Here is a 20,158-nt window from a genome sequence, read left to right on the forward strand (position 1 = left end):
AGGAAACATCCACTCCACATTCACTCTATCTCACCCTTTCAATATTTGATAGGCTTCAATGAGACTTCCTCCCCCCCCCCCAGTAAGTACAGTAAATAGAAACTGAACAGAACCAATAGCTCGTCATCCATCCCAGGGATCAGGTTAATATAATGTTGTCGTACTTCTATAGCAAGATCAAGATTCCTCTCATAAGGAGACTAAACATGCACACAAAATTACAGATGGGCTTTCACTCAGGCCCTGAACAACTATGATGAGATATCCTTGTGTTATGTTTTGTACCTTCAAAACATTACACTAATTCAAAGGAAAACCAAAGAACCGGGAATGTGAGTCTAACTCTGTTCTTTACTTTAAGCCAGGTGCGCACGTATCGTGGTAGCATCATGATGTATATATTTCATGTATTTTTGCATACAGTATTACCATAATGAATTATTTAAACAATGAAGTATGCTTAATCAGTGAATATATTTACAAAATCACTCAAATATTACTGGAATATTAATTACAGAGCACCTTGCTCTTGTATTCATATTATTTTGAAGCAGAGGCCTGCATACCATGTGTTCCTACTGCTTGATGCCCCGAAGGTTTGCTTTCAGCAACTGGTATGGAAGGTTTTATTGCACCTTCTGTTCCTCCAATCTATCACCATTCAGAGAACAATGCCTTTCTGCTTTTTGCGCAAAGTAGCTACCCTTGTCTTAAACTACACCTGCCATTTGCCTTTCTAGTCTAAATTACATTGGAGATTCTTTATATCCTCCTCACAGCTCATACTTCCCCCACATCACAACAAATGAGGCCCAATCATTGATCCCTGCAGACCTCAACTAGTCCTACCATCCAGAAAAACTGTCAAATCTACCTTTGTCTTCTGTCAGTCAACCACTTCTCAGAGGTTTGCAGTATAATACCCACAATCCCATGTGCATTAATTTTGCACCTTAACGTCAAATTTGGGATCTCATTAAAAGCTTTCTGAAATCCATATACTTGTTTGTTATATGTTCTAGTCATACTTTACAAATATCCACCAGATTTGTTAAGTATAATCTTCCTTTCATAAATCCATCTTGACTTTGCCCAATGCCTTCAATGCTTTCAAAGTATCTGGTGTTCCCGATGCGGCCTGCTCTACATTGGTGAGACCTGTCATAAATTGAGGATCACTTCATCAAGCACCTACACTCTATCTGCCAAAGGTGGAACTTTCCGGTGGCCAAACATTTTAATTTTAATTTCCATTCCCATTCCCATTCAAACATGTCAGGCCATGGCCTTCTCTGGTGCCAGAATGAGGCCACCCTCAGGGTGGGGGAGCAACATCTTAAAATCCATCTGGGTAGCCTCCAACCTGGCGACATGAATATCAATTTCTCCTTCTGGTAAAAAAAAAATTCCCCCTCCCCTCATCTTTTATTCCCCACTCTGTCCTCTCACCTCTTCTCACCTGTCTATCACCTGCCTCTGCGTCCCCTCCTCCTTCCCTTTTCTCCTATGGTCCATTCTCCTCTCTTATCAGATTCCTTCTCTCTAGCCCTTTATCTTTCCTACCCACCTGGTATACAATACGACCTCCATGCTGAGTGTCTGCCCCCAGACTGAGGGGGAAGGGCAAGGCAAAATCACCTTTATTCAGGATTCTGTGGGAGGAGCCACAGGGGCAGTCCAGACAGACAGTTAACCCAGTTACAACATATATATGGTTTACCACACCTGGCTTCACCTATTACCTTCCAGCTAGTCTCTTCCCACCCCTGCAACCTTTTTATTCTGCCATCTTCCCCCTTCCTTTCCGGTCCTGAAGAAGGATCTAGGCCCGAAACATAGACTGTTCATTCACTTCCAAAGATGCTGCCTGATGTGTTGAGTTCCTCCAGCATTTTGTGTGTGTTGCAATGCTTTAAAAGTGTTCTGTTATTATATCGTTTATAATAGATTTTAGATTTTTACTGACTGCTGACCTTAAGCTTACTGATCTGAAATCCCTGTACTTGGAATACTCTGTTTTTAAATATCAGGGTTACATTAGCTCCTCTCCAATCTATAGGGATTGTTCCAATGTCTAAAGTATTTTAGAAATGTTTTCTTTATTTCCAGGGTCATTTCATTTAGTATTCTGATACCATTACAAATGCAATATTTTAGACAAATTTGTTTAGCTGGCAGAATATAAATTCTTAATCTGCAAATGTAGGATTTGAACTTGCTTCTCCCAGTTCATACTTCTGGGTTATTCAACTAGTAACATAACTAGAAGGTGGCGGTTGAAGATTGTTTTTCACAATTTGTGGCCAGTGATTAATGTTGTGCCATGGGGGTTAATGTTGGGACCCTTGTTATTTATTATTTAAGTAATTAATTTCTATACCAATGTACAAGGCTTGATATCCCAGTGCAGTGGCCAGAATGCTCCCACATCTCCATTCAGGGCCCCAAACAGTCCTACCAGGTGAGATAGCACTTCATCTACTGGGGTCGTCTATTGTATTTGGTGCTCCTGTTGCGGGCTCCCCTACATCGATAAATTGGGGGACTGCTTCATCGAGCATCTCCGCTCCATCCAATTCCTCTTCCAACATGTCACTCCATGGCCTCCTCTTGTGCCATGATGAGGCTACCCTCAGGATGGAGGAGCAACATCTTATGCTCTGTCTGGGTAGCCTCCGACCTGATGGAATGAATATTGATTTCTCTATACAGCAAAACATTTTTCCCTCCCCTTACCCTCATCTATTGCCCACTCTGGCCTCTTACCTCTTCCCTACCTGCCTATCACCTCACCTCCCCCTCCCCCCCATTGCCCTTCCTCCTTTACTTTCTCCTGTGGTCCACTCTCCTCTCCTATCAGATTCCTTTGCTGTGTAGCTATCCTTCTCCTTCCCCTCCCCCCATCTTTTTATCCTGGCTTCTTCCCCCTTACATCTCAGTCCTGAAGCAGGGTCTCGGCCCGAAACTTCTACAGTTTATTCATTTCATTGATGCTGACTGACCTGCTGAGCTCCTCTAGCATTTTGTGTGTGTTACTCTGGATTTCCAGCATCTGCAGACTTTCTCATAATAAAGACTACTTAAGGTAGCAACCAATGAAAATATATCAGTTTAATTGCCAGTAGCATTTTTTGCCATGAATGTATTTCTGCAATATGTAAAAACTTTTACATCTATGCCGATATTCTGGGTTGACATTTTCTAACTAGAAGATGGAAGGCAGAGTTCAGTAAATGCCCCTGTTGTATGCCATTATTATCCATTCTTCTGTGAAAAATTTTAAGCTGATATTTTTTATTAACCCCTTCATTTCTTTTTAAATTTTCAGTGTGGAAGTACAAAATAATTGAAAATTATAGTCATATTATATCTTTTTTTATATATTCTTTTTATTTTTTATTACAAATACACAAACAAAAAAACAAAAAAAAAAGCACATCCACAAAAACCACGACCTTAACAAAATCAAATTAAATATTGAGCAGCAAAAGGGAGAAAAATATAAAGGCAAAAGTAAACATACACAGCAGAGGTGCACCGCACCAAAAAACCTCAGTCCTCACCCCGTGAGAAAGTCCAATACAGGGCCCCATATCCTTTCAAACATGTCCCCTCTGTCCTCATTACATAGTCTCAGTCTCTCCAAATGTAAAGTATTTGCCAGTTCTCTCAGCCACAGATCGTACGTAGGCACAGAATCTATTTTCCACATTTGCAGGGTTAACTTTTTAGCAATCACCATTCCAAACAATATAGCCACTTTTTCTTACTTATTGGCTGAAGATAAGGAGCTTGTTGCTCCAAGGATGGCTATGAGCGGGTCTGGTTCCCACCGCTTCCCAAAAGCCTCAGAGGAACGGTGAAAAATACTTTTCAAGTATGCATAAAGCTTACAACATGACCAGAATGCATGTGACAAGTTACTGTTCACAGATTTACATCTATTACAAACTGGTGAAACATCAGGGTAGAAACTGTGCAACTTTTCTTTGGAATAATGGAGTCTATGTATTGTTTTAAACTGTATAGGTCTGTGTCTGATGTTGACCAAACAATCATATATGCTCTTTAAACACCTCCTCTGTCAGTTCTATACCCAATTCATCCACCCATGCCTGTTTAAGACCTGCAGTATTCAACCGAACTCCATTATGTAGGATCTGATAAAAATAGGATACCGCACTACAAGTAACAGGATCAAATTTATTTATTGCCTCCAGGGACTCATGTTTGTCTAAAACGTCGAAGTTAGGTATATAAGATTAGATTATGAGGACACTCAGTCCTTGTTTATTGTCATTTAGAAATGCACGCATTAAAAAATGATACAATTTTCCTCCAGAATGATACCACAAGAAAACACAGGACAAACCAAGATAAAACTGACAAAATCACATAATTATAACATATAGTTACAACAGTGCAAATCAGTACCATGATTTGATAAAGAGCAGACCATGGGCATGGTAAAAAAAAGTCTCAAAGTCCCGATAGACTCATCATCTCACGCAGGCGACAGAAGGGAGGAACTCTCCCTGACATGAACCTTCAAGCACTGCCAACTTGCTGATGCAGCACCATTGGAAGCACCCGACCGCAGCGGACTCTGAGTCCATCCGAAAACTTTGAGCCTCTGACCAGCCCCTCCGACACAGCCTCTCCGAGCGCCATCCTCTGCCGAGCGCTTCGACCCCGCCCCGGCCACTGAGCAACAAGCAAAGCCGAGGACTGGGGGCCTCTGGAGATTCTGGACCACACAGTAGCAGCAGCAGTGAAGCAGGCATTTCAGAAGTTTCACCAGATGTTCCTCTGTGCTCTCACTTCCGTCTCCATCAAATCAGGATTGTGCACGGCACCCTACTTGACAAATAACAGACATCACCACCGGAGTGGCCGCTGTGAGCTGCATCGCATCACCATCTTCTCCTCCTCCTCATTATCATTCAATGCTTGTTGGATTCCTGGCTGTCAGGATATCATACCTAGAATGAGAACGTAAGAGAAGTAATTTGCCAATATATATTTAAATGAAACACTTAGGAAAGACTTATCAAAATATAATTTGTGCATGACAATGTGAGGTTAAATATTCAAGAATCTCAAAAAATTATTAGGACCACAAAGCTGTTGACATTCCTTACCTTGTTGGATGAATGGACAAAGGGCTTTTAGTTTGAAATATCACTTGTTTGCAAGGAGTGATTTAATACATGCTGTGGTTCTATTGTCAAATATTTCTGTCATACTGTGCACATGAGACATTGAAGAGATCAGTTAATAGTGTTCTTGTATAATGTTGTCAAGTTATTTCTGGTGTAAGTTTATGAATTTTTGATTTTCTTTATTACATAGCCTCCCAGATGCATTAAAAGCAAACATACATAATACTAGAATAATTTTTTCATCACTCTATACGTATCTTCTAAAACAGTTTTCAACCTCCTCACAGTGTTGTCAGTTGATTATTATCAGAACAATTTATATTTTATTATTGTGTGTTCATTCTGCATTGGGTAGTGCTGAGTTCCAACTCGGCAGATAATTTCAGATCCTGACTTATTTCCCGGGTGCACAGGGGTGACTGAAAGTTACAAGGAAGAAATAAAACGCTGTATTAGAGAGTCAAGAAGACAGGAGGTGACTAAAAGTTGGAGACAGAATTAAGGACACTGTTTGGATAGCTGCTTTCACATTTAGCACATTCAAATGATGTATTTCAGGTTTGTAGATTGGAATGGTAATTTTGTATTGAGGGATTGAAATAGAGTTGAGCATAAAATTTTTGTGTCTCTTATTTCTTTAACCAAAACTCCTGTTATATTTCCATTAGAAATAGATGGAGAAGGCCAGAGGTGTTAAAATATTTTCAGTGGATATTTTTGATAGCATTTATCCCCAGGCAGAATTGTTAAACTATTTGATGTAATTTTCAGTTCGACAGTATGTTTTCTTATAAGTGACTTAGCAAATATATTTTTAAAACAACCTTTGTTCAGTGTATCTGTGAAGACTCTTATATTGTTCTTAGTTTTAAGGATGCTATATAACTTATTTTTGAGGCTGCCTGTTAGGTGATGAATCTCAAGGTTATATAATGTATACATATTTTGATAACAAACGTACTTTGAATTTAAATACAAATTATTCTTGTTACTTCGTAGGGATTATACTTGTGATAAAGTTAAAGAAGGTATTCCATAGAGCTGGATGGAAATCTAGTAGCAAATCATACATATAACAAATAGTTGTTCAAAGTACTTGAGAAATATGAAAGGTTCAACAACCAGACAATGGAAAGGACATGGCTTATCATTCTCTCAGAGAATCTTTCAGCACTTTTATGGACAGTGCCTCATTGGTGGAGATTGTGCTGACTTTATCCAGCAAGTTTCTGTTGGGAGATCCGCATAACTAAAATATATTCATTTTTAGTATCAATTGCAAGCATGAGTAACTTCACAATGACCAAAAATATAAGGAGATGGTGGGCATTTTGTGTGATTATTTAATGTTAGAATTTAAATCAGAAGAAGACACCATGGTGGATATCCCAAGGAAATTAATGATAAGCTGTGGATTCACCAAAATAATGGCACAGAAGAATGTTAAATCCGGAGGTGATCTTGTTTTCCATCCCAGGATTTTATGGTAGATAGGTGAGAAAAGTTTGCATAGCCCATTATCTGCCCAAGTTCTTTTTCATTGTAAAATTGCATCTGTTACTTTTCAATTTTGAGAAGTATGAGGGTTATAGGCCAGATAGCCTGATACCTATTTTGGGAATTTATTGGTGTCTGTGAGAAAGTAGAGTGGAACTGAGCACCTTGAATATTTTAATAAATGGACTGAGTTAGACTTCTTCAAAAAAGTGATTAAAATAAGTGGAATGTTAAGTCTTTTTGGCTTATTGACTTCCAAAAGCCTTTGATAAAGTGCCTTAGGTTAAGTTGAAATTTATGGAATTAAAGATAATATTGAACTTACTGGCAGGAGGTAGATTAGCAAAAGCACGGACAGGAGATAATGATTAGGCACAGTGTAACTAATGTAGTTTTACAAGGATCTATATTGAGGCTTAATACATTTACTGGCTTCGTAATGACTTCGATGATAAGATAGGTTACCTATATATCCAGGGTTTGAGATAATTCAAAAATGGGGAATAACATAATCTGTGTAAGTGGTAAATACTAAATTACAAAGAAATGTTACAAGGTCAAGCAAATGTATTTCAGTTTACAACAACTTATTTTGGATCTAACCAGGTGAAAAGATAAACATTTAAAACCTTGGAGGTACAAATATGCCTGGGATTTAAAATGCAATTGATGCGATGCAGTAAAAAGACAAAAAGCCTTGTAGAGTGTTGGCCTTCATGGAGGAGTGTACTTCAGCTGCTCCAGTCCCAGACTAGAGCTAAACTGGAGTATGACATGCTACTCTGGGCAACCTCCCTCAGCTCAAAGTGGATAAATGATCTCATCCTTTTCATACAATGCCATGGCTCTTATCTCAGAGTGGGCTCCAGTGTTTTTCCAGTTACATAAGTTTAATAAACCTAGGATCTGATTTGCGATTCAGTTTGCGCATGACAGTAACTCTTTAGAGTGAGGTGTAAACAAGGTGATCAGGAGAAAAAAGACTTTGGAACTTCAATTTGGAGTGAGAAGCCTCAGGATTAATATTCACTTGGGAGAAGGCAGGAAAGCAGAAGTATCTGGCAAGTTGACCAACCAGCAACAGGTCATTTTGGCACCAAGACTATAGAAAATTTGGTTTGGGAAGTGAATGTGTCAAGTGGAGGAGGCCTGGTAATAGCAAACTATGAGGTGCAGGTTTCATTAATTATATATTTAACCCAGGTATTATATTTCACCAGTCCTAAATGGATCTGTTTCGACAACTACAAATACAGCTTCATAAATAACGTTATGCACACAATATGTAGAACAAAATGAAGTATTCTTCTGTCAGAAAAAGTAGGTGTGAAGCAAAATTTTGTTCTCCCATTACTATTGGCCTTTCTTGCTGATGTTTTTTTTAAACTTAGTGTAAAGATACTGTGCGAAGTTCATAAAGAACATCAAATAATAATTCTATAAGCAACTGAATAACACATGTTAAAGTGTATACTGAAATCTACCATTCAAAATATTGGCACATACTGTCTATTGAATCCACCACCACTTTGCTTAAGTTCTAGAAAGAAGTGCTTCTGCTACTATAAATGGTTTAGCAATGGATCATAATGTTGTGCTCTAATTTTGATAGTTTGCTATTTTTCCCTTCTCACCATCTCCACCAGTTAATATACAAGTGTGACATTAATTTTAATCAAAAAGGTTATGTTTACACATTAATTTTATCCATTTATTTTTCCAGCAACGAGACCAGCCATCTCCTCCAAAAGGCACACCACTGACCGATGAGGAAGAAGGAGAGAAAAGCTGTGGCCCTGCAGGACTATGGGAGGCATTCACTCCGTGTAATGGCTGTCGACCCCTTGGCTTCCCTATTTTAACACAGGTTATATTTCTATATAATACCTTGCTGCTTGAATTACAAATCTATTGTATTCTTGTTAAATAAGCATGTTTGTTCAAAAGTGATGCATCAAATATGAATGAAGAAATGGACCCTCAGGAAGGTGCTGGTGAGCCACTTGTTGGACCACTGGAGGTACTTCCAGAGTGCTGTTTGGTAGTGAGTTTCTGAGTTTAGGATCAATACCAATCAAGAAGTGGCAATATGCTTCTATGTCAGGATGTTGTGTAACATAGGAAAGGACCCTGAAGGTGAAGGTGTTTCTGTGCACTTCCTGTTCTTCTCCTTCTTGGTGGTAGACATTGGAGGCTTTGGAGGTGCTTTCACTTGATTCCAAAGGTGGAGAATGTGAACATATAAGTTGATGGATGGTGTATTAATCAAGTCAGCTGCTTTGTTCTAATGGTGAACCTTTTGAACCTTTTGTATGTTGCTGGATTTGCATCAGAGAGTTGTGGCTGAGACATAAACATCGAAGGATACACATTTATTGAAAAGTCAGGCAGGTGGACGGAGGGTCTTTTGAAACACAATAAAATCAAGTCCTTAGTAAGAAGGGACATAGGATCAGAAGATGTAGAATCCTTGTGGGTAAAGATAAGGAATTGCAGGGGTATGATGAAGGAGACCCTAGCAGGAATGATAGTCGAGCACATTGGCAGGAGTTTCAGGAAAATGCAGGATCATTTCATCCCAAAGAAGAAGAATTATAAAGGGATGATGAGGCACCTGTGGCTAATAAAGGAAGTCAAAAAAAAAACAAAACGAGGGCATGTGATATTGCAAAAACTAGAGGGAAGCGAGGGGATTTGTAATCTCAAAAACCAACAAAAGGCAATTAAAAAGCAATAAGGGGAGAAAAGATGAAGTGTGAAGATAAGCTAGTTAATAATATAAAAGAGGATACCAGATTTTTTTTAGCTATATAAAAAGTAAAAGTGAGGTAAAAGTGGACATTGGACTACTGGAGAAGCAGTAATGGGGAAATTACTACTTATTCAGTGAATGAAAATGAATAAGCATTTTCCTGTGATATGCCAGGCATTCAAAAAAGTTGAGAGGGGTGAAGAAGTGAGAAGTCGCTATTAATAAGGAGAATGTGCTTGGGAATCTGAAAGGTTTGAAGGCAGGCAAGTCACATGGACTGAATGGACGAAACCCCAGGGTTCTGAAGGAGATAGTTGAAGAGATTGTGGAGGCATTAGTAGTGATCACAGAATCATTAAAATTAGGATTGGTTCCATGGGACTGGAAAGTCAATAATGTAACTCCACTCTTTAAGAAGCGAGGGAGGCAAAAGAGAGGAAATTATAGGTCGGTCGGCCTGACTTTGGTGGTTGGTAAGAATTTAAAGTCTATATGAAGTTTTGTGGTGAAGTTGGGGCACATGTGCACCACAAGGCTGTGTGCTTAGCCCCCTGCTGTACCCACTTTACACTTAGGACTGTGTGGCTAAACACAGCTCCAATTCCATGTTGATGTTTGCTGACAACATTACTGCCATAGGCCAAATCAAAGGTGGTGCTGAATTAGTATATAGGAAGGAGATTGAAAATCTGGCTGAGTGGTTGCACAATAACAATCTCTTACTTAATGTCAGCAAAACCAAGAAGCTAATTATTGGCTTCAGGAGGAGGAAACCAGAGATCCATGGGCCAGTCCTCATTGGGGGATTTGAGGTGGAGATGGTCAGCAACTTTAAATTCCCTTATATTATCATTCAGAAGACATGCTGTGGGCCCAGCTCATAAGTGCAATTATGAAGAAAACATGGCAGCACCTCTACTTCCTTAGAAGTTTGCAAGATTCCGCATGACATCTAAAACTTTGACGAACTTCTACAGACGTGTGGTGGAGAGTGTATTGACTGGCTGCATCACAACCACTGGAAGCACCAATGCCCTTGAACTGAAATGCCTACAAAAAGTAGTGGGTACAACCCATTCTATCATGGGTAAAGCCCTGCCCAACATTAAGCACATCTACATGGAGCGCTGTTGCAGGAAAGCAGCATCCAACATCAGGGAACCTCACCACCCAGGTCATGCTCTCTTCTCATTGCTGCCATCAGGAAGAAGGTACAGGAACCTCTGAACTTACACCACCAAGTTCAGGAATAGTTATTAGCCCTCATCCAGCAGGCTCTTGAACCATAGACGGTTTTTTGTCCTTTGCACACTGGTGGTCTGCCCTGCTGGTGTTATCTTTCATTGATTCCATTATGATTATTTGATTTATTGAGAATGCCCACATAGACCATGAACCTCTGTTATATTTGGCGACATATATGTACTTTAATAATAAATTTATCTTTGAACTTTTTTGTACTTGGAAAGTCAATGGATGTTGGTTACTTGGATATTCAGAAGGCCTTTGACCAGGTGCCACACTTATGAGACTGCTAAACAAGATAAAAGCCCATGTTGTTACCGGAAGGATAATAGCATGAACAGAAGATTGGCCAGCTGGTAGGAGGTAAAGAGTGGAAGTAAAGGGAGTCTTTTGTAGTTGACTGCTGGTGACTATGATGTTCTGCGGTGGTTGATGTTGAGTGTCGTATTTTTCATGTTATGTTAATGATTGGAAGATGGAATTGATGGCTTTATGGCCAAGTTTGTGGGATGATACAAAGATAGGTGGAGAGGCAGGTAGTGTTGAGGGAGTAGGGAGTCTGCTTAAGTGCCTGGACAGGTTGAGAGAATTGGCAAAGAAGTGGCAGATGGAATACTGTGTAGAGAAGTGTATGGTCATGAACTTTCATATAAAGAATATAAGTATTAATTCTTTTTGAAATGGGGAGAGAATTCAGAAATTGGTGGTGCAAAGGGAGTTGGGAATCCTTGGGAAGGATTCCCTAATGGTTAACTTGCAGGTTGAATCAGTAGTAAGGAAAGCCAATACAATGCTCACGTTCATTTTGAGAGAACTAGAGTAAAAAAGCAAGGATGTAATGCTGAAGCTTTATAAGTCAGACTGCACTTGGAGTATTGTGAACAGTTTTGAGCCCATGCTGTATCTAAGGAAGAATGTGCTAGCATTGGAGAGTGTTGAGAGTAAGTTTATATGAGTGATCCTGGGGTGTTAGGGCTATTGTATGAGGAGCATTTGATGGCTCTGAGCCTGTATTCTTTGGAATTTAGATGGTAGGGAGGGAATGCATCTGATTGAAACCAATGGAATATTGAAATGCCTGGATGGAGTGGATGCAGGGAAGATGTTTCTGGTATTGGCAGAATCTAGGAGCAGAGGGCACAGTGTCAGAATAAATGGACATCTCCTTAGAACAGAGATAAGGAAGGATTTTATAGGCCAGAGGGTGGTGAATCTGTGGAATTCATTGTCAGAGATGGCTCTGGAGGCCATCTTTGGGTATATTTAAAGTGAAGGTATTAAATTCTTGATTAGTAGGGGTTTCAAAGGGTATGAAGAGAAGGCAGGAGAATGGATTTGAGAGGAAGAAAGAGATTAGTTTTGACTGAATGTCAGAGCAGACTGGAGGTGCTAAATGGCCTAATTCTGCTCCTATATCTTAATGTCTGAGGTGCTTATCTGGGCAAGTAGAGAGTAGTCCATCATATTTTTGTCTTATATCTTGCAGATGGTAGAAAACTATAGGGCTGTGAGCAGGGCAACCACTCACTGCAGGGTAACCAGACTCTGACTTGCAGGCATTCATGTGCCTGGTTCAGTTGATCCTTGGTGACAAGGATGTTGATGGTGAAGGCTTCAGTAGCCATGATGCTATTGAATATTGAGGGAAGGTGATCTTTGTCTGGTACTTTTTCAGCCCAAGCCTGAATGCTGTCTAAGTCTTGCGTCATGCTGACATGGAAGTTTCATTTGCTGAAAATAACAAATGGAATTAAATATTATGTAACCATCACCAAATACCCCCCCCCCCACCCCCGCCACTTGATGAAAGATAGCTCATTAATGAAGCTCCCCTCAGGAACTCCTGTACCTATGAAGCACCTTCGATAACTCCAAAAGACTGAAGTTGGGTAAAATACTGGAAGGCTTTTATTCGCTGTAAAACCTCCATGCTGAGTGTCTTCCCCTGGACTGAGGGGGAGGGGCAAGGCGAAATCACCTTTATACAGAATTCTGTGGGAGGAGCCACAGGGGCAGTCAGCAGAGGGGCTTGGCCAGACAGTTAACCCAGTTACAACATATATATGGTTTACCACAACCTATGTCCTGGGGCTGGGTTAATTGATCTCTGAACAATCACAGCTTTATGTAAGATAGGCCCTAGTGATTAGAATGTTTTCCCCTTCTGGCCTAGTGATTTCAATTATTTCAGGATTCTTTGATAGTATGCCATACTGCAAACGGTAGTCACCGTCTAGGCCATGTTCTTTTCTCACTGCTGCCATCAGGTAGAAGATACAAGAGCCTCGAGACTTGCACTATCAGGTTCAAGAACAATTACTACCTCTAAGCCATCAAGCTCTTGAACAAAATGAGATAGCTACACCATTTTATTGAGGTATTTCCATAACCAATGATCTCACTTTAAGGTCTCTTTTATCTTGTTATTCCATGCTCTCATTATTTATTGCTATTTATTTATTTGTTTATATTTACATTTGCACAGTTTGTTGTCTTCTATGCTCTGCTTGATCTTTCATTGGTCAAAGTTCAAAGTTATAGATTTTCAGAATATGCTGCAGGAAAAGAATCTCAGGGTTGTATGTAGTGACATGTATGTACTCTGGTGATAAAAATTTACTTTGAACTTTGAACTATAATGTCTCAGCAGTAGAATTCAGCTTTTTTGGTAAATTTTGGAACTAACATTGTGTTAAGTCCTGAAACCAAGAGTCCCAGGGTCATACAGTACAGAGTCACTCAATTCATGCAAATGGTTAAGCATGTATGACAGATGACAAACCATAATGCATATCCTTGAGATGTGGGAGGAAGCTAGAACATCCCAGTGAAAGTCATGTGACCACAAGGTGAACGTATAAACTCTATATGACTATCACCAGAGGTTAGGGTTAAACCTAGATAATGACAACTGTGAGACAATAGCTCTGCTACCTACAGTGTTGTGGCAGGCACCCTGTAGCAAAACTTGGCAGTATGGAGGATCAGAGGGATCTTGGGGTCTGAGTCCATAGGACACTCAAAGCAGCTGCACAAGTTGACTCTGTGGTTAAGAAGGTATACGGTGCATTGGCCTTCATCAACTGTGAGACTGAGTTTAGGAGCCGAGAGGTAATGTTGCAGCTATATGTGACCCTTGTCAGTCCCCACTTGGAGTACTGTGCTCAGTTCTGGTCACTTCACTACAGGAAGGCTGTGGAAACCATAGAAAGGGTGCAGAGGAGATTTACAAAGATGTTATCTGGATTGGGGAGCATGCCTTGTGAGAATAGGTTGAGTGAACTCGGCCTTTTCTCCTTGGAGCAACAGGAGATGAGAGGTGACCTGATAGAGGTGTATAAGATGATGAGAGACATTGATCATGTGGATAGTCAGATGCTTTTTCCCAGGGCTGAAATGAGAGGGCACAGTTTTAAGGTGCTTGGAAGTAGGTACAGAGGAGATGTCAGGGGTAAGTGCATGGAATGGGTTGCCAGTGATGGTGGTGGAGGCAGATACGATAGGGTCTTTTAAGAGACTCCTGGATAGGTACATGGAGCTTAGAGGGCTGTGGGTAACCCTAAGTAATTTCTAAAGTAAGTATATGTTCGACACAGCTTTGTGGGCCGAAGGGCCTGTATTGTGCTGTAGGTTTTCTATGTTTCTATGTTTCTAAAATAGACATTGGTGAGACTTAGACAATCCCTTGGGATTGATGATCATTTATTTCCACTCTTGTCTTGCAGATCAGAGTCATAGAGTGAAACAGCACAGGAACAGGCCCTTCAGACTAACATGTCCTTGTTGACCAAGTTCCTGAACTGGACCCATTTCCCTACGTTTAGATGATATTCCTCCAAACTTTTCCTATGCACATACGGTACTGTGCAAAAAACTTATACACATACACTATATATTTAGGGTGCTTAAGACTTTTGCACAGTACTGTAGTAATTTTATGTATTGCACTGTACTGCTGCCACAAAAAAAACACAAATTTCATGACATATGTGAGTGATGATAAGCCTGATTCTGACATGGGTCTCTATGGTGGACTGAGAATGAGAAGGGGGCAGGGAGAGGGGAATCATGGATGGGAAAAGGGAAAGAGAAAAGGGAGGGAGTGGGAAGCACCAGAGAAGATGTTCTGTAATGATCAATAAAGCAATTGTTTGGAATTAAGTGACCCTACATCTTTCTGACACCCTCTCTAGGTTGGTCTGAGGGCTGGGTGTGTCTGCACTCACGCCACTCCAATCCTGGCACTCTGCCACCTGTCGCACACCCCTCCCGCAGCACTCCAGCCTCACCATTCCAAACATCTTTTGCTCCCGCCAGATTTACAAACTCGCTCCCTGCTCCATATTGACAAACACAGTACTGTGCAAAATTCTTAGGCACCCAAGCCATATATGTATATGTATCAATGATTTTTGCACAGTATTATGTGTGTCTAAATGTATCTTAAACCACATCTTTTGCTATTTTTTTAACACTTCTCCTGGCAGCTTGTTCCATGTGGTGGGTATATGGAACAAGACCTGATGCTCAGATCCCTTTATATCTTTCTCCTTTCAACCTTAAACCTCTCTCTCTAGTGTTAGTCTTTTTCTCATCTGTGACAATTCATCTTATCTATGTATCTCATGGTTTTATAAATGTCTGTAAGACGCCCCTTTCAACCTCCTTCACTCCAGGGAAAACAGTCCCAGACTATCCAGTCTCTGTATATACCTCTAGCCCTTCAGTCCAGACAACATTGTTGTGAATCTTTTCTATACCCTCTCTAGATTGGTTACATCCTTCCTATGGTGTAACAACCATAACTGCGCACAGTAGTTCAGGTGCAGTTTCACTAACTTCTAGTACAACTCTAGCATGTATTCCCAACCATTGGACTCAATGCCCTGACTTGTACAAGCAAGTGCACCATCTGTCTTCTTCACCACGCTGCCTATCAGCGAGGTCAATGTGTGGACTGTGGGCTCATCCAGAAATGGGTCCAGAGGGAACTGATGAAGTTGGGTAAAAAGTCTCAGTATACTTCTAATGTATGTGTGTATTGGTGAGCAAATGCTGCTTGATAGTACAGTTAATAACACTTTCCTTCATTTGGCTGATTTGGTTGTTTTGGACTAAGTTTTTCCTTCATTTGTGAATAGGGAATATCTGGGTATTTTCCACATTGTAAAGTAGATGCCACTGGCACTGCAGTCTTGGAACAGCTTGGTTTGAAGCATAGCTGGTTCTGGAATGCTAGTCTTCACTGTTACAGCTGGAATGTTGTCTGGCACAATGGGCTTGGCTGTAAATTGTGCTTTTGGTGTTTTTTGAGATCCAATGGAATGAACTGAATTGGAGGAAGACTGGCTTCTGTGATAATGAGATCTCAGGAGAAAGTAGAGTTAGATCATCAACCCTTTTTACATCTCATTTTAACACTGGCTCTTTTATTTAGCACCTCTCTAACCTTTCCAATGCCTCCTCAAGACTTTTGTTCGGTAATAGTATTTTTTGTGCATTATCCATTCTGCTCCCATCTCCATAGAGTAATTGGGAAATGTGACCATGTTTATTGGATTTGCACAGAACAGGAGTAAGCTCCCTGGCCCATAATGTTGTACCAATCTAATTACCCAAGTAATAAAATGCTTAACTAAATTAATCTCTCTGTTCTGTGCAGATCCATATCCCAACTAACAGCCTCTTAAGTATCTTTATTGTATTTTCTTCACTAGCATCCCTGGCAGGGCATTCCAGGCACATTCTGTGTAAAGAATTTGTCCCACACATCACCTTTGAACCTACTCCTTCCTTACCTTAAATGTGTGCCCTCTAATATTAGACATTTTGTCCCTGGGGAAAGAAGCTACCAGTTGATTTCTCTGTCTTTGTCCATCACCATAATCTTACTTGAGGTCTCCCCTTAGCCTCTGTTGTTCCAGAGATAGCTAACCATCTTTGTCTAACCTCTCTTCACGGCACTTAAGAACATAAGATATAGGAGAAGAATTAGGCCACTTGGCCCATTGAGTCTGCTCTGCCATTTCATCATGGTTGAGCCCCAGTCTCTTGGTTTCTCCCCATGTTCCTTCAAGCCCTGTCTAATCAATAATCTGTCAACCTCTTCCTTAAATACATCCAGTGATTTGGCCTGCACAGCCGCCTGGGCAATGAATTCCACAGATTCACCACTCTATAGCTAAAGAAATTCCTCATCTCCATTCTAAATGGATGCTCCTCTATTCTGAGGCTGTGTCCTCTGGTCTTAGGGGGACTCCATCATAGGAAATGTCCTCTCCACATCCACTCTATCGAGGCTTTTCAACATTCAATAGGTTTCAATGAGATCTCCCCCCCATTCTTCTGAATTCCAGTCAGTACTGGCCCAAAGCAAACATTCCTTTCAATCCCGAAATCATTTTTATGAACCTCCTTTGAACCCACTCCAATGCCAGCACATCTCTTCTTAGATAAGGGGCCTTGAGAACAGGCAGCAATCTGATAATCTACACTCTGTCCAAACCCTCCAAATCCTTCCTAAAATGAGTCAATGAGAATTGAATGAGAAGAGCAGCACTCTGGATGTGGGCTAAGTAGAGTTTATAAAGTTTATATAAGGAGTTTTATGTAGTGTTAATAAAGCTTTGGACTATATATTAGTTCAGATTATTATTTCATAGTCTCTAAACTGCTGTGAGATCTTCCATTAACTGAGAAGTTTGTGCACTTTTCTGATGCAATGAGGATGGTTTATGAAAAAAGTGGCAATGGGTGGAGGTGATGCTTCAGCTGCCTTCACTTTATTTGAGCTTATTTGCAATATAATCTAAAATTATGAGCTTTATTAAAATAAATCTTCTATTTCATCCCTGGTTGTTTCATAAAAATATACTTTGCAGTGGGAGGAATCTCAGCAGACAGTGGAAATATTTTAACCAGCAGGGCACTGCTGAGGTACAGACGTCATGATACACTTCTATTCTAATTCCCTGTGTTTAAAGTTGGAGGCAAGCAACAAGGCTGTGAGCAGAACGGAAGGAAGTACTATATTTGGTTATAGGAGGATTCTGGACTGTAGTGATGAGGTGCCATGGTTATGAACAAAAGCTGTGAAACTGAACTACATACAGGACTGACGTCGGAATAATTGTCTTTAGAAATGCAAGGAAAAAAAAATCACTGGATGTTTTAACTCTTTGAATGCTGAAGTACTTAAGCTAAAATATAATCTGCTTAAATCATTTCAATTTATTCAATTCCTGCTGACAATAAGTACATAGTTGCCTTTTTCTACAATTTTACCTTAAAGTCAACAATAGTGATTTATTTCAGTTTTATGAAGAGTTACATTATTTGGATGAGTAAATAAGGTTGTCAAGTAAGCTCAAACAGTGCACAAAATTTGAGGAGAATAAATCGATGGCAAATATGTATACCCTCATTGATGATGTGTAATAACAGTTGAGTATTAAAATACATTTAGCCTTTTCATCAAGTACTTGCCAAGCAAAAGATTCATTAGTAATGTCAAGAACATCACACCCACACAGTCACACTGTAGTGAATCCATAAGGGACTCTAATACGTATTCAGGAGATGAGTAATCAGCAGGAGCTAATGATACCCTGCTGCAGACTGATGTAACATGCAAACATTAAAAAGAAACACAAAAGGAAGTGTGCATTAGCAACTTTTTAAAGCCATTGTCAGAGCATCTTGTACCTAGATGATGAAATAACAAATTATTGAGTTTTTTTAAAGTGGTTATGTCTGTGAGTTCACAGGCAGACAAAACCATTGGAAATTTGAAATTGGGGGACTGCTTTGACAAGTCCGCCAACAGTAGAATTTCCCGGTGGCTGACCATTTTAATTCCTATTCCTGTTCCCGTTCCGACATTTCGGACCATTGCCTCCACTTCTGGTATAATTGAGGCCACTCTCAGGGTGGAGGAGCAGCACCTCATGTTCTGGCAACACTCACAAAATGCTGGAGGAACTCAGCAGGCAAGCAGAGTAAACAGTCACCATTTTGGGCCAAGTTACTTCATCAGGACCTCATATTCCTCCAACCTGATGGCATGAACATTGATTTCTCGCTCCAGTAATTTTTTTTGTTTTCCCTTCTCCCCCCCCCTTCCCTCTTCTATTTACCACTCTGGCCTCTTACCTCTTTTCTTCAACTGCCTACCTCCCCCTGGTGTCCCTCCTTCTTCCCTTTCTTCCATGGTCCACTCTCATCTCCTATCAGATTCCATCTTCTTTAGCCCTTTACCTTTGCCATTCACCTGGCTTCACCTGTCACCTTCTTGTTTTTTTCCCCTCCCCCCCACCTTTTTATTCTGGTGCCTTTCCTCTTCCATTCCAGTCGTGATGAAGGGCCTCGGCCGGAAATGTTGATTGCTTATTCATTTTCATAGATGCTGCGCAATCTGCTGAGTTCCTTCAGCATTTTGTGTGTGTTGCTTTGGATTTCAGCAACTGCAGAATTTCTTATGTTTATGTCTGTGTCCCCTTGATTTACAAATGGGAACAACTGAAAAAATGCATCCTGTTTCCTTTCAGTATTTTCCTACCTAGCTTCTGTGCCTCCATATTTTTTAAGTAGAGGAGGTGTTGCTCTTAGCAACACAAACTCCTTGGTTACCAATTTTTCTAACCTTGTAAGATCATTGTAAGGATTAAAAATAAATTCAAACCAACTGTTGTATACTTGCAAACTGTTTGCTGATGTCAATCCATATCATCTTTGCATTACTTTCGCATCCCTGCATTAACATTCTGTCTGGAGCATCCAGGGGTATTTTTAGAGGTAAAAGGAATAGTTTTACGAGACCACATTACAAAAATTTCAATGGAATCAGTACTTAACTGATACTTCTTTGTTGTCAATATGCATGGCAATTTATTTAAAATCAAACCTTCCCGACTGTTTGTCAAGAAAATTATTTTACTTTCTTTTCAATATTTTGATGTCCTGGAAATAATAATTGAACTCCATAAACACTTATTAATTCAGCATGATGGATACTGGTATCTTGCCTGGATCATGACAACCCACTGTTATCTCAACCTGCACAAGTAGGCAGATTCATTAACCGTGGGCTTGTGCATATTGCTTACACCCCTTGGAAGTCTGCAGAGTCAGGAAGCGATGACAACAATTTGTACCTTCACAAATCAGCTGATATCATCTGTTAAAGTTCGGCAAAGATCCTGGAAGGAGAGTTGGTTCTGCATATTTTATTGGGGTTTCATTGTTGGATATCATGCCATATCAGAAGCCGTGAAGGTATGACTAAGTGTAGGGTTTAACTTCATTGACTACTTGCAGAAATGGGAGGCTTTCATCAGGATGGAAGGAAGCTCCACAGAGCTGGGTGATGAATTAGAAGAAGGAAAATGTAGGTGGTCCTACTTACAATGTTTTTTTTAACCCCTGTAGTTCTTTTCCAATAACTTGACAGAGACACATACTGGACCAGGCTTTTCTTCTTTAAGGAAATCCTAATTTTTGTCCA

The 20,158-nt window shown here is 40.2% G+C and overlaps 1 protein-coding gene across 13 annotated transcripts in view; it reads left to right on the forward strand.

The window, feature by feature from the left end:
* Window positions 1–20,158, forward strand: part of anks1b (ankyrin repeat and sterile alpha motif domain containing 1B) — an 860,133-nt gene that overhangs the window by 526,659 nt on the left and 313,316 nt on the right. For all 13 annotated transcript variants that reach the window (XM_072241217.1, XM_072241218.1, XM_072241222.1 and 10 more), the window contains one exon: window positions 8,383–8,526. In XM_072241217.1, coding sequence (XP_072097318.1) covers window positions 8,383–8,526 — 144 coding nt within the window. The remainder of the gene's footprint in view (window positions 1–8,382; window positions 8,527–20,158) is intronic.

This window comes from Mobula birostris, chromosome 23 (genome assembly GCF_030028105.1).
Source record: "Mobula birostris isolate sMobBir1 chromosome 23, sMobBir1.hap1, whole genome shotgun sequence".
NCBI lineage: Eukaryota > Metazoa > Chordata > Chondrichthyes > Myliobatiformes > Myliobatidae > Mobula > Mobula birostris.